This window comes from Alternaria novae-zelandiae, assembly GCF_023758075.1.
Source record: "Alternaria novae-zelandiae strain BMP 2774 chromosome Unknown scaffold_17, whole genome shotgun sequence".
Classification (NCBI taxonomy): domain Eukaryota; kingdom Fungi; phylum Ascomycota; class Dothideomycetes; order Pleosporales; family Pleosporaceae; genus Alternaria; species Alternaria novae-zelandiae.
The window spans coordinates 373,229-386,684 of NW_026056977.1; the positions used below are offsets into that span (position 1 = coordinate 373,229).

Sequence of the window (13,456 nt, forward strand, 5' to 3'; positions counted from 1 at the left end):
TAAGACTTCCAACTGAGCTATCGCCGGCGTCTACAATGAGTGGAGAGGGTAGTCGCCGCCAGGAACGACAGCCTCAGCGTTTCGGTGTGGGCCGGCACGTTTGACATGCGAGTACATCTGTACGGAGGCCGCTGCTGCCTTTGGCTCTCCAGCTGCGCTCACTTTCGTTTCTAATATCAAATTCCACGACTGACCTGGTGTCACTTATCCTATTCGATCGACATGATGGAGCCACAACACCATTACGCAGATGTACATTCCCAGGACCATCACCATGATGACGACTCATCGACAGAGGTCGAATCCTTAGTTGGAGGAGAGAAGCAATGGGCAGCTGGCGATTACCACAGAAGAGCACCATTATCACGAAGGAATATACTGTGCCCACCGCTAGTGGCGGCAATGCGATGGGTGCTGGTGATAGGACTACAACTCGTAATCATTGGGCTCTTGGCTAGAGACCAAGGCATGCTCGACTCGACAAGATGGAAGGCTCGGTCAACAAGCGCAAACGATGTTGGCGGCGACATCACCGGGTGGTCACCACATAGTAAGACTTGCCGTATGAACCAGTCCTGTACATCGACTAACCGAAATACAGTTCCTACGCAGATCACCAAGTTCGAGATCAACCAGACATTCGCGCCATACAACACATCAGAGTTCTTCAAACCAGAAGTGCTTCGAGCATGGAACGAGCTATTGCCTGGTATGCCTTTCTCACGCTTCACTCTATCGTGAACACCTCACTAACAACCACCACAGTCGGCATGGGCTTCCAAAGCATCCCCGATCCAGAAAACTACCACGACCTTCCCACCCCCATCGTCTGGCCCAACGCCACGGTCTTCACAACATCAATGACCCACCAACTTCACTGCCTCTACGCCGTCGTTGCCGTCTACTCCGGCATGACATCCGGCCACGAGCTCGAGGAAGACCACCACTGGCACATGATCCATTGCTTCGACTACATGCGCCAAGCTATCATGTGTAGCGCAGACATGGCTCTCGAGGGATTGGAGACGACGTTCCCTGATCACAATGGAGGCAGTGATGGCTGGGATAGCAAGCATGTTTGCAAGGACCCCAAGATGGTCAGGCAACGGTTGGAGAGTGTGAGGGCGTATGACGACCAAGAGATCTTCTGAACGGGTCGTACGTCAGCATATGTCAATGGTAGTCTCAGTTTTATGGGGTCATTGAGTCGGTCGTGCATTACGACAGTCTAACATTGGACATGATCGTCATAACTTCATATATAATATACACCTTCTTGTACAAGCCGCCGGTATCCGAATATCGCTCTGATAACTGCCAACATATCAAAAGCCTGCCCATGAACCCATTGGATCACGCGACTAGCCCCTGAACACATCCGACCAACGCAGGGCAGGAAAAGAAAGACAATGTATCCCACACGAGAACGCAAAAGCAGTGGACTTGCCAATGGTCCGGGAGGTACTTGCGACATTTTCAGTTTCCGGACAATGTATAACAGCTTACCCTGGAGGTTCTTACTGTTTCCCACAAGAGCCCACGAATTTCCACCGACCACTAAAGTACATCACGCTTACTTATACTCGACCACTTTAATATAGGCTCCACCAATGTATTCCTCAACACTAGCAGGATCATACACATTTTGATTGACCCAAATACGAAATTTGCTCCAGCTGATGGACTCGGAAGCGAGATGTTGGTCCAATTATTGTACATTGACTCATGTCAGCAGTCTGTGTGCGTGAGTGTGATCGTGCATCTATCAAATCATACGTACTCTTCAAGTTGGGTGTGGCAGCAGTGAATAGGCAAGACGTCTGTAGGCCAGGAGGTAGTCAATGTGGTACAGGTAGATGAGGTATTAGCTGAAGAGGTGTTGTAGATGCCTGGGCTCTTCTACCTATCCGGAATCATAGGCTAAGGAAGCTATGTCTTCTGCAACCCCACTCAGGGCGCGAGAACTTGCAACACTAACTAACATTGTTTCTAGCTGAGCTATGCTAGAGAAGACGTTCAATAGAAAGGAGTTACTGAACATCGCGCACGACACAGTGCGTCACAGCATCTGTACTTCTCCTATCTCCGCACGCGAAAGAATTGTTATGTCTAACATTGGACAATCATAGCCGAGATGTGTTGCATATTGTTGACGCATCCAGGTAGCATACACAAGTTCCGTGTGAACAAAGACGAACGGCGCATGTTCGCGACGTGAATCTTTGCAAACCACGGCGAGCATGTTTACACAAACAGCCATGTCAACTCTTGGATCGACCGACAAGCAGAATCATCCTCGCATATCTTCCAACATCGACTTTCGCCGCAGATCTTGCACTTGTACTCCTGGAATCTTTGGCGACCCCCACCGTTGCGATATTAAAGCGCGCATATCTCCACGATGAACGCGACACCAGCCCCTTCAAAGCCCACACCAGCGCCTGCATCACCAACTGACCCCCTCCACGACCTGATACCCGGCTACCCCAAGCTCGCCGGGCGGATGGAAATCATGCCCGAGATAGCCATGTTCAGAAGATTCGGCGCCCTAAACGCGCGCAGCCTCCTCTACTACCAGAACGAACTAGCACATCTCGAGGAGCAGCTGAAAGAACTAGAAGCTGAAGATGCAAAGAGCCCCGACGGCAAGAAAGCCACGTACAGCATGAATGCATTCTGGCTCAACACCGCAGATTTCGAAGTGAACGGCAAACTCCGAGACGGAGATATGAGGCAACGAGAGCTTGTGCTGCAGATTAGACGCGTTCTCAAGGAACACAGTATGGCGAGCCATGCTGAGGAAGGAAGTGACTTACTGACATATTGCAGACAATGCACTCATCCAACAAGCTACCATACTCCGGACCATGAAAGAGCCCGATCCTTTCGACCTAGATCACATCCAAAAGTTCCTCGCCGCCGACGAAATGCACAACGACGTATTCATCGGGCCTGATCACAATACCTGGGGTTCGACAGAAAAGCCCGAGGACTATAGCAAAGACCTTGTCGTACTCCGCGGAAGACAGGATATGGATACTTTCTCGCGCCATATCGCTGCAAGAGCTATGCATTGGATCGTGAAGCTTGGCGGTGAGCGCTGGAAGAGAGTCGACGCGAGATGGGGTACTATCGCCATCGATGATGAGACTATCCTCTTGTTCACCTTTGGGGTTACCTGTGTCGTTGCTTCGGCTTTGCTGGTCATTCCGATTATCATGATCGTGGGTAAAGAGTCTTTGAACGAACAGCTGGTGGTCATTGCGGCTTCCAATGTGCTCACTGCGGTTTGCTTGGGGTACTTCACTCGAGCGCGGAGGATCGATGTTTTTGCTGTTACAGCTGCGTGAGTAACATCACCATCGCGTAGCTACAAAAACCGTTGACTGACATAGGTGTAGGTTTGCGGCGGTTCAGGTCTTAGCCATAGATGCGAAACAGTAGAAAGGGCCAGTGCTTGTGCCTTTTCGGGCTTCGTGACAATGATGCCAAGAGGTGCACATTTTATTTTAACTCTTATCATTCCTTGCTACAATACAGCTTTGAGGATTGCGTTATTATGTTTAGAAAAATCAGAACGCTGTGTCTTTGACAATGTCACCTGATGAACACCATAAAGCTAGCAATCCTTCATGGGCGATCCGGGTCCGTAACACATATAAAGTTCTGCTTCGATGAATATGAGCTTTAGAGACACCTACATTTCTAATTCTGTTCCTAATTCATTGTTCATGAGCGTCTACAATCTTATCCTATAGTAGTTGTAGAACGTGGAGAACATCTCTCGCACGATACCGCCATGCCGGCCCGTTTGCTGGTAGTGGATGTGCTCGGAAGTTAGCTGGCCTACAGTGTAGACAGTCTTTCGGCCAATTCGTACCATCGTGCTCGTGAACATACTCACAGACTCTACAACACCAGCCGATGAATGTAGTATCGTGGCGTTCTTCGAGGTTTCCGATCTTATCAATGTCGTCAAAGGGGACAAGTACAACGTCCGCACATTCTGCGCAGAGTTGACGATGGCGCACACGGTTGGGACCTAGGACTAGTGGAACGGTCTGGTGTTGGCAAGACCTACAGGTCACTCCAGCGCGGGTGCTCCTCCGATAGTTATTGAAACGTCGACAGCGTCCACCTACGTTGCTCAGCAGTAACTGACATACCCAGCCCCTTTTCCATCCTCTTGCAAGCTTTTGTAAATCACTCATCGTCTGATGAGCTTGTGACGAAGCGGGATTAGGGTCTAATGCTGCAGTGAGTATTTAATCATTTGATCTAATAGGAGTGGGATTCTTACTAGGAACCCAGGGCAACTCGCGTGAATACTTAGTACTGGAGTGAGAGGAAGGATTCACCATCTTGATGCGTTCAGACGTTATGCTCATTCAAAGTGTTCTCTACCTGAAATATATAGGTGTATCAAAGCCTTGCTTGCTACAACAAGCTACTGATCGTCTTCTGCATCATGCGCTGGAAAAGCTGACAGGGTATCAGCGATCGCTTGACGTGTCTTTGCGCTTTAGTCGTCACCGCTCTGTCTGCGTGATCTTTTAGACGCGAAGGTAGCATCCACGGCGTTGTCACTACAATCATGTCGTGTGTGTCTGTCTCAAGTTTCTCACTCAATCTTCATATGTCATCTCTGAAGCGCTCAGTTCAATTTCCAACAAAAGGCACTCGAGATCATGAATGAGAAGGTGAAAATGGTATCTATGTCGAGTAGTTGACAGCGCTTTAGGAAGTCAACGTCGTTTAGCACACGCTTGTTATCTGCTTTAGTGACCTTGGAGTATGTATCGCTCACGCGATATAAGCATCAATGTCTTTCATAAACTAACTAGGGTTGGTATGTAGCCACGTCAATTCGAAATATGAAGAGACAGCTTCGCAGCATCAACAACGTCTTAGCGTACTGATGGTGTATGCTTTGACAGTCCCTGAATCCCATGCAGTGAACCTTTACTAGTGTTTGGCAAGATATACGACCTAGTCTTATGAATCCTGTGATGTTGTGGAAGGTTCCACCAGGGACGCGATGTGCAACGCTACCATGACCGGTCACTTACTTGATAGGATGATTGCCGTCGTGATACGTTGCGCATGTCCACAGCCTCGAGGCACAACAGAACGGTGCTGACTAGCCCCATATATCGCTATATAAGGAGCCTTGATAGCCTGGACGATGTCAATTGAGCCGAAACTCCCAGAAATCCAAGTTTACGTCGAGCTACATGTAGCAGCCAAAGATGGCAGGCGAAAAACTACGTCGAACAAAGAAGACACGCTTGGCCTCCTCACAGTCATGGCAAAACCATCCAATAGGGTACCCACGCTTATCGGAACGCATGGGTCTGAAGCCCGAGACACTAATCTTCCGCAAGTTTGTTGCACTCAACGCGCGCATGCTGTTATATATGCAGGCGGAGCTCGCTGTACTCGAGAAAACGCTACAAGAGGTGGAAATAAACGACCATGAAGACAAGGATGCCAACAAGCGGCAGTACGCGACAGACTACGTCAAACTATCGCAGAGTGACAGAGATGGTGATACTTATCAGCTGGAGTTAGTAGAGAAGATTTCATCGAAACTGGGAAAGTATAGTAAGTCAACCGAAGCTGTACTAACTGCACACCTTGTATATACCTCTTGGCTGACTCCCTAAAAAGACAAGGCGCTGCTACAACAGTACAAGCTCCACCAGATTCCCGAGCCCGACCGATTCGATCTGAACGACGTGTATTGCCTGTTACATAGTGATGCCATGGGGGGTGGCGAGCTGTCAGGTGAGGACCGTGTGTTCTGGGGCTTACCTGACGATTCAGAGATGCACGCTCCCGATCTGATTGGTGTCTGCCCTCGCGAGCAAGCCGACCCGTTCTCTCGCTGGGTATCAGAGAATGCCATTCATCTTTTCAAGTGCGGTATTGGGCGTCTGAAGAAAGCCGACAAACATTTTGGGCGCAGAGTATATTACGACACCACTGTTTTGAGAGCGACATCGTGGATGACGTCCATATTGGCCTCTCTTTTACCAATCGCGTCGATACTTATCCTCTTGCATTTGGAAACGTTGAGCACAAAGTTATGGGTGATTGGCGCATTCAACGTGTTGCTAAGTGTCTGCTTGAGAACGTTGACCGAAGCCAAACGCGCTGAAGTGTTCGCTGTGACCGCTGCGTAAGCAATGAACTCTTGTCGATGACACGGGCTGACAGACTCAGATTTGCTGCTGTACAGGTGGTCTTTGTCGCAACCGATCGCAACACATCTACCAGCTAGCCGTGGGTTGAAGCAAACATGGCGTCAACATCGATCTGGGGTTTCGGGAGCAGGTAGACAGCTGGAGACAATGCCCGTGGACCGAAAGGGAAAATCGGTATAAAGGCTCTCATACTACTACATGGGCAAATTGCTCAATAGTAAAACTACCGTTAGTAGCTTGTAGGCTCCAGATCTTACTACAACATGATTCGCGTTGCTTGTTATCTCGACGTATGCGCCAGCTCGAACTTGATTTTGGTGTAGACGATGAACCGCCGGTGATGTTGATGCAAAAGCTGCCCTTGGACGGACATGGTCGAAGCCTGCTGGAAAACGCGTGGTGGCTAACAAGTAGAATACATCACGATCGTGTCTAGACGTATCAAGGTGCGCTAATGTGTAGTGCCCGTGGATGCAGGCAGTGAGGTAATGGCTGATGGAAAGTACTGCAGTCAATTGCGGGTAAGAACAACTCCGCATCCGGTCCTTCCACGCCAAGGCGCCAATGACGCTAAGCCCCCGCGTCTTCCATCTCATCTCGCGCGAACACCAACCGCGCCCTTGCCCTCCACCTAGGATCGTTGCACGGCACATATGCAAGCATCTTTATAGCTGAATACAACCGAACGTCGTTATACACGTCCGAAGCGAGAACCTGTCACACCTCATACGCTTCTGACTCAATGCTAACGATCTCGCCTACATGACATACTCAACACGACGCGAAGCACTAGAGCTCATTTCATAGTCGCGCCGATGACATGCACCCCAGATGAGGTTTCGGAAACCATCCACATAGCTAAGAGCCTCAAGACTGACCCAAGACCAACCCCGCAATCTGGCCACCCCGCCGTTGCACGCCCAGACAAGCTGAGCACTGACGTTCTCGGTGTCATTACTGGATGACAGATCTGCGCTCATGCTTCGACCACGAGCATCATTGGACAATCTCACGTTTGGCATCTCGGCATGACAGCGGTGTCACAAAGCTGGCGACGTTGGCACTTCGGTGGTAATATGGCGCAAGGAGCAGTATCCCATCGTGGAGGTTTCTCCTTGTCCAAGGCTTCTACACTTCGTGCCCGGGTCTTCTGATGACTTGGTTGGATCTCATTAGACCCTGTTCCTTGTCTACTCGCTCCATTTGGGTCCATATGCGAGACGCCAAAAGATCAATAGGCTTTCTGTCTGCCGGGTTTGTGATGGAGATGGAACGCACGGCATGCCCAGCCACGACACCCCGAGCTCTTGGGAAGCTTCGCCCTGGCTGTAATCCGGAATTTGCCTCGGTCTCCATCGTCATCGCTCCAGTATAAGTGGATGCGTGATAAGAGAAATGATCCGCAGCTGCTCTTGTCCCTGCGACGATCCTCCCCTGTATTCTTGAGCCTTTTCCACGGTGCAGAGAACTCCGGATATTGCGCCCATCATGAACAGCGACGACGATTACAAGCAAGACACTACTCACAAGGAAGCAGTCAGTCCGACGGCGACGGACAACAACGTCTCGGAGTATGCTTATGATCAGATCGAAGAGAAGAGGTTGGTGCGTAGGGTCGACTGGAGGCTGCTACCTATATTGGGTGCCCTGTACTCCATCGCGCTCATAGACCGCACAAACGTCAGTTCAGACACCTTCTGTCCGCATCTAGACGGAACGCTTACCAGCGACAGATTTCTAACGCCCGAGTTGCTGGAATGGGACCGGACCTCAACCTCCAAATCGGAGATCGCTACACCATCGTCCTGGTTCTCTTCTTTCCGACATACTTCCTGCTTGAGCTTCCATCTAATATCGTCCTTCGTAAGGTGGGCAGCGCGAACTGGCTAGCCTTTATCGCCGTATCATGGGGTGCTGTCATGATCGGACAGGGTTTTGTCGAAAGTTGGATTTCACTTGCCATATGCCGTGTATTACTCGGAGCTTTCGAGGCTGGGTTCTTCCCTGGATGTGTATATCTCATCACTTGTTGGTATCGCCGCTATGAGACACAAAAAAGGTATGCGACCTTCATCACCCAAAGTGTATGATAGCAATGGCTTACCAAGAATGCAGACTGGGTGGCTTCTATCTCTTCTCTGTCGGTATCGGTGGTCTCGCAAACATCCTTGCGTATGGTCTCATGCAAATGGAAGGTGTCGGCGGTCTTCGAGGCTGGAGATGGATCTTCATCATAGGTAAGCAGAAACCGACACCGATTTCTATCTAGGTCTTCTCTTCACATTGTACTTCGCATCGATCTGAGGCTCCTTCAGCTTTGTTGATTCTACTCAAGTAATACTGACGCTCAATGTAGAAGGCATCTTGACCTGCATTGTTGCGATCGCAGCATGGTTCATCATCCTAGACTTTCCCGATAAAGCCGAAAAGAAAGGGTTTCTCACTTCCGCTGAGGCCGCTGTCATTATGCAGCGTATCGAAGACGATCGAGGCGACTCGGTAGCGGATCCATTGACCTGGGCCAAATTTTGTTACCACTTGAAAGACCTCAAATTGTGGGCCTACGCCACGTTGTTCATGTCGACAACCATGCCAGCCTACGCCTTCAGTTATTTCCTCCCGGTCATTCTTCTCGGCATGGGATATTCGCCTGGTCAGGCCAACGCCCTATCCGCACCTCCCAGTCTGTTTGCGATGTTCACAGCCTTTGGGTTCGCATGGCTAGGAGACAAATACCGCCTTCGCGCTCCCGTGATTGCTGCGCAATCGATTCTTGCCATCATCGGTCTCATGATCGTAGCATATGCTAAGAACAACGGGGCAAGATACTTTGGCTCATTCCTAGGAGTATGTGGCTGCCAGGGCAACGTCCCGGCCATTCTCGCGTATCAAAGCAACAACATCCGTGGCCAAAGTAAGCGGTCTGTCGGAAGCGCCCTTCAGATCGGCTTCGGTGCAATCGGTGGTATTCTTGCATCGACAACTTTCGTTCAGGAAGAAGCTCCAACATACATTACGGGTCTCTGGGTCACGGCTGGTCTTCAGATCTACATCTTGCTAGTGCTGTGCTGCACTACGACGTACTTCTTGAAGAAGAATAAAGTGGTAGATAAGCAGAGAGCTAACGGAGAGCCGCTGGACGAGAATGAAGGCCAAGCTGGGTTCAGGTATACCATATAAGCAGTGGGGAGGATGGAGGCGTGGAGGAATGTTCTTTGCGCATCGCGTCTTGTGGTCGAAGTCTCCTACGGTTCGTCCCAGTGATGTCAACGCAATTCTAGTTTTTAATGAAGCCCTCACGAGACCGCGACATTCAAGTCCCTGTCCTTGCGAACGAGCCTTACAACCTTGAAAAGACGGTGGGATGGAAATAGATCCTTGCCGTATAAGGGATAGCGCGACACGGTGATGACGTTTACCGCCGGACCCTTTCGCGTCGCAGGTGATGCCCATTCATCTGTTTCAGACCAAGATAGCAACGCCTCAGTCAGCGACGCAACATGCATCAGCTACTACTAGCCGCCCTGCAGCCTCGTCATTCGCACATCTTCTTTTTACTTTTTTGACTTCCAAGACTTCGATACCCAACTTTGTATAGCTCCTAGTAATTGTAGTCGCTAATCGTTACGTTCACCATCATTCGCAGCCGGTCTCGAAAACACCACGAATTTTCCATCTTTAGCCCTACCAGACGAGTAATCGAGCATCCCATCACCAGGAGCCTGATCTCCTACGCGTCCACGAAATCGCGCTTCCACGATGAGCGCAAAACACAATCTCCACGTCGCGCACCATCTCCCAAGCCACATCTCCCCCGCCTCGGTCGTAGCCGCGCTGCATGACCACGACACGACCCTCACACTCCAAGCCCTTAGCTGTGGCTACGAGACAGCCCCCAGCACCGCCGAAGCGACCCTCAAAGACACATACTGGTATCCGCCCGACCAATACCCCGTCACAACATACCACGTCAGCGAGTGCATAACCTGGTTCCCGGGCATCGGGCAGTACGGGAAGAAGTACATAACCTTCCCAGTCTGTTACCAGAACACGAGGCAGGGTATAAAGACGCGCGCTGATGCGGCGGCGGGCGTGATACTCAGGGCTGAATACAGGGTCGTTGCGAACGGCGAACTGGGCAGCGAGGTTGAGGGCGAGGGCATGGGCGTCGGAGACGCGCAGTTCGTGCTTGTAGAGGATGTGGAAGTCAGCTGCGCATGGTGGCTAATGCCCTTTGTGAAAGGCAAGATGGAAGAAGGGCATCGAAACCTTTGTAGGATGGTCATCGAAAAGGTAGAGAAGATGGTAAGCGAGGGGTGGGAGGGCCATGATCCTGTGGCATTTGGTCTACATGGTGTCGCGAGCCGGCACGACAGCAGGATAGAGGGTATGGAGGATGTGAACACAGGGTTCGCGCAGGAGACGAGGGAACATTATGGGAAGCCACAACCCGTGGTGTTTGGGCAAACACATCAAGATGTACCACGATATGCGGATGCGGATGTGATGGAGGAAGAGCGGCCGCACATGCCCGCCGGGCCATTACCGGAGAAGGTTATCTACGGATAACTTTTGCTAGCAGGCTACCGCTCTTGGAGTAGCAATGAACGCACGTAGAAACCGCGAATCACTTCACCAAGAGTGAAACTAAGGCTCGACCATGTGGTCGGACAGAGGGCAATAGTAATGACGGGAAGCGAAAGGCAATCAACGCGTGATTGCATCCCACAACCTGTAACTAATGAAACCACATCGACTTCTCCCGACCGTCCCTCACCAACTTCACGAAGATATGACGCTCTCGACTACTCAACTACCCTTACATCTCGCACTTGCGTTTCTCCTGCCCCTCTGGGCTCTTTCGACGAGCCAAGATGAGGTGTGGGCAGTCTTTCTCCTGACGGCTCTGCTCGCGATATTGGCGTATCAAACACGCTTCGCTATCGACTTTGACCTCGCTAAAGGCGCCATCATAGCGGTGTACGGAACATTCATCGCGAGCTATGTTGCCGACTATTACTTTGTCGGTCCACGGATGCGATTAGCCATGGCGTATGTTTTCTCTTGGGACGCGCTGCAGTATGTCTTACCCTTCACCGAACATTATGTAAGATAGCTTCCTTCCCAGCCATAATGTCGATATCTAACTGTTATTAGATTCGATTCCGAGAAGCACGCCAGAAGCCTTTAAGATCATCGCCAATACTGAACCTGCCCCTTGTCATGGCTACTATATCGACGATATACCTCGGTGTGTCCGGCTACATCAATACACAGGGCCCGAGATGGCGCGCCCTAGGTATCTGCCTCATGACGGTCTGCGCTACCAGTGATGCCCTTCAGCACTGTGCTATTGGCGTACGACACATGGTAGCCTATCACTCTGCTGTATCGCACTCCGATGTCGCGGATATACCCGGACCAGTCGAGCCGGAACTGGAACGAGACGATACTATTCTTTCGACTGAAGAGAAGACCGTCTCTGTCTTGGCCTCCATGTCTGAGGACGAGAAGTGCAAGTACTGGGCAGAAGGGTCGCTTGTACCTATGGGGTATTGTGATTGGGAATCACTGATGGCGCAGGTGATCTCGGAGATACCGACGATGCAGGGTCGGCCAAGTACGAGGAGGAGAGGTTAGGATTGAAAGAAAGGATTTAGATGATATGGGAGTTTTGTTTCACGCTTACAGAGTTATCAAACGAACTTCCATTGCAGTAAACGATCTACAAGGGCATGATATCTGGCTTCGGTCCCACAGGCACAATCTTCGCCTTTGTAGCGTTCGAGTAACCATCCTTGTACTAGAAGTGCATTAGCCATTGAATACCTCATCTTTTCGCACAGCCTTATACTTACTGCCTGAAAGTCCACCGTCTTCTTGAACGCACCGAAATTAGTCGTTTCGCTCTCATCCCAGTACAGCCTGCGTACCCAGTCGTGCAGCCGCGGGTACTCATAGCGAATCATCTTGAGGTTGCATTTGAAGATTGTGAAGTACGCAACATCAAATCTGATGATGGTAGTATACAGCCGGATATCTGCTTCAGTGATGTGATCGCCAAACAAGTACGGCCCATGACCTGGCTGACCAAGGTGTTCTTCCAGGCGATCGAGAGATTTGAACAAGGGGTATACGTGCTCTTCGTAAGCCTCCTGGGATTGGGCAAACCCAGTCTTGTATACGCCGTTGTTGATGGTATCGTAAACCCACTCGTTCATGGCGTCGATGTCCTTACGCAAATGCTCTGGCAGGATGGCTTTGTCGCCTTTGCTTGACTCGCGGAGCTGCTCGGGAATGAACGCATCAAACTCGGTATAGAACATACGAATGATTTCGCTAGATTCGTTATTCACGATTGTCTCTGTAACTGAGTCAGCGCATACTCTTCCCGCACTTGCAGTCACGAGACCTGCCTTTCTTCTTGTCCCAGAGTGTCGGGACGAGGTACCGCCCTTCGTATTCCGGGTTCGCCCTTTCGTACAGTTGCCTCAAGTTCGTATAGCCATACAACGGCTCTTTCTCGAATCCAGGCTTCCCAGACATGCCCCATCCTTTCTTATCGTGAACGAGCGATAGATCCCATACGATTAGTTGGATGATGTCTTCGAGTCCTTTCAAGCTGCGCACTAGATTCGTACGATGTGCCCAAGGGCAGCCCATGTGAATGTAAAGCGCATATCGATCTTTCTCTGCTGGGAACTCTGAATTAGGATCAGAAGAGATGAAGTTGCGGAATGCCGAGGGTTTGCGACGGAACTGGCCGTCTTTCTCAGCGAAGCCGTTGGTGGCGTTCTTGGAGATGTTAGCAAATGTGGCTAGCCTGGTGCGACCACGCTCAGGTGGGCATTGCCATGCTGATGACATCGCATTTGGATAGGCATTCCAGCTTACCGATTTTGACATTTCCGTACTTTGAGTCAAGAGATGCTTGAGGCGTCTCACGATTTGATTATAGAAGACATAGGGTTGCCATTAACGATGACGTGAGCTGACGGCACGGGAATGACAGGCGGACTTTAGCCTGGCGGATGGTCCGCGACTTCTTCACATCCTTTTACCTTGCTCCCTAGTCATCATTCCCACACAACACACACGTCGCATGGTCTTGGGTGACAACATTCCTAAATGCGATGCCTATTGTAGCCGCAGCAGCTCTCTGCATCTACCCCTGACACGCGCAGTCGCTAGAATGGTAAGGGGTCATTAGGCAGCAGGCTACTTACCTTGGTAGCGTCGCCACTACTTGC

At 50.6% G+C, this 13,456-nt stretch overlaps 6 protein-coding genes across 6 annotated transcripts; 5 read left to right on the forward strand and 1 right to left on the reverse strand.

Annotated features, from left to right (window-relative positions):
• Nucleotides 1-402: 402 nt before the first annotated feature.
• On the forward strand, nt 403-1,151 carry J4E88_007947 (uncharacterized protein; the record flags this gene model as incomplete). Its single annotated transcript, XM_049401561.1, has 3 exons — nt 403-550; nt 602-709; nt 766-1,151. The coding sequence occupies 3 exons, from the start codon at nt 403-405 to the stop codon at nt 1,149-1,151; spliced, it is 642 nt and encodes a 213-aa protein (XP_049252634.1).
• A 1,250-nt stretch (nt 1,152-2,401) lies between these two features.
• Nucleotides 2,402-3,444, forward strand: J4E88_007948 (uncharacterized protein; the record flags this gene model as incomplete). Its single annotated transcript, XM_049401562.1, has 3 exons — nt 2,402-2,780; nt 2,830-3,346; nt 3,402-3,444. 3 exons carry the CDS (start codon nt 2,402-2,404, stop codon nt 3,442-3,444), a joined length of 939 nt encoding a protein of 312 aa, XP_049252635.1.
• A 1,805-nt stretch (nt 3,445-5,249) lies between these two features.
• J4E88_007949 (uncharacterized protein) lies at nt 5,250-6,185 on the forward strand (the record flags this gene model as incomplete). Its single annotated transcript, XM_049401563.1, has 2 exons — nt 5,250-5,604; nt 5,671-6,185. The coding sequence occupies 2 exons, from the start codon at nt 5,250-5,252 to the stop codon at nt 6,183-6,185; spliced, it is 870 nt and encodes a 289-aa protein (XP_049252636.1).
• Nucleotides 6,186-7,694: 1,509 nt separating this feature from the next.
• Nucleotides 7,695-9,386, forward strand: J4E88_007950 (uncharacterized protein; the record flags this gene model as incomplete). Its single annotated transcript, XM_049401564.1, has 4 exons — nt 7,695-7,886; nt 7,940-8,265; nt 8,322-8,443; nt 8,563-9,386. 4 exons carry the CDS (start codon nt 7,695-7,697, stop codon nt 9,384-9,386), a joined length of 1,464 nt encoding a protein of 487 aa, XP_049252637.1.
• Nucleotides 9,387-9,965: 579 nt separating this feature from the next.
• Nucleotides 9,966-10,775, forward strand: J4E88_007951 (uncharacterized protein; the record flags this gene model as incomplete). The annotated part of the gene is made up of 1 exon (XM_049401565.1): nt 9,966-10,775. One exon carries the CDS (start codon nt 9,966-9,968, stop codon nt 10,773-10,775), a length of 810 nt encoding a protein of 269 aa, XP_049252638.1.
• A 1,156-nt stretch (nt 10,776-11,931) lies between these two features.
• Nucleotides 11,932-13,310, reverse strand: J4E88_007952 (uncharacterized protein; the record flags this gene model as incomplete). The annotated part of the gene is made up of 4 exons (XM_049401566.1): nt 11,932-12,009; nt 12,065-12,570; nt 12,593-13,001; nt 13,302-13,310. The coding sequence occupies 4 exons, from the start codon at nt 13,308-13,310 to the stop codon at nt 11,932-11,934; spliced, it is 1,002 nt and encodes a 333-aa protein (XP_049252639.1).
• Between the last annotated feature and the right edge of the window lie 146 nt (nt 13,311-13,456).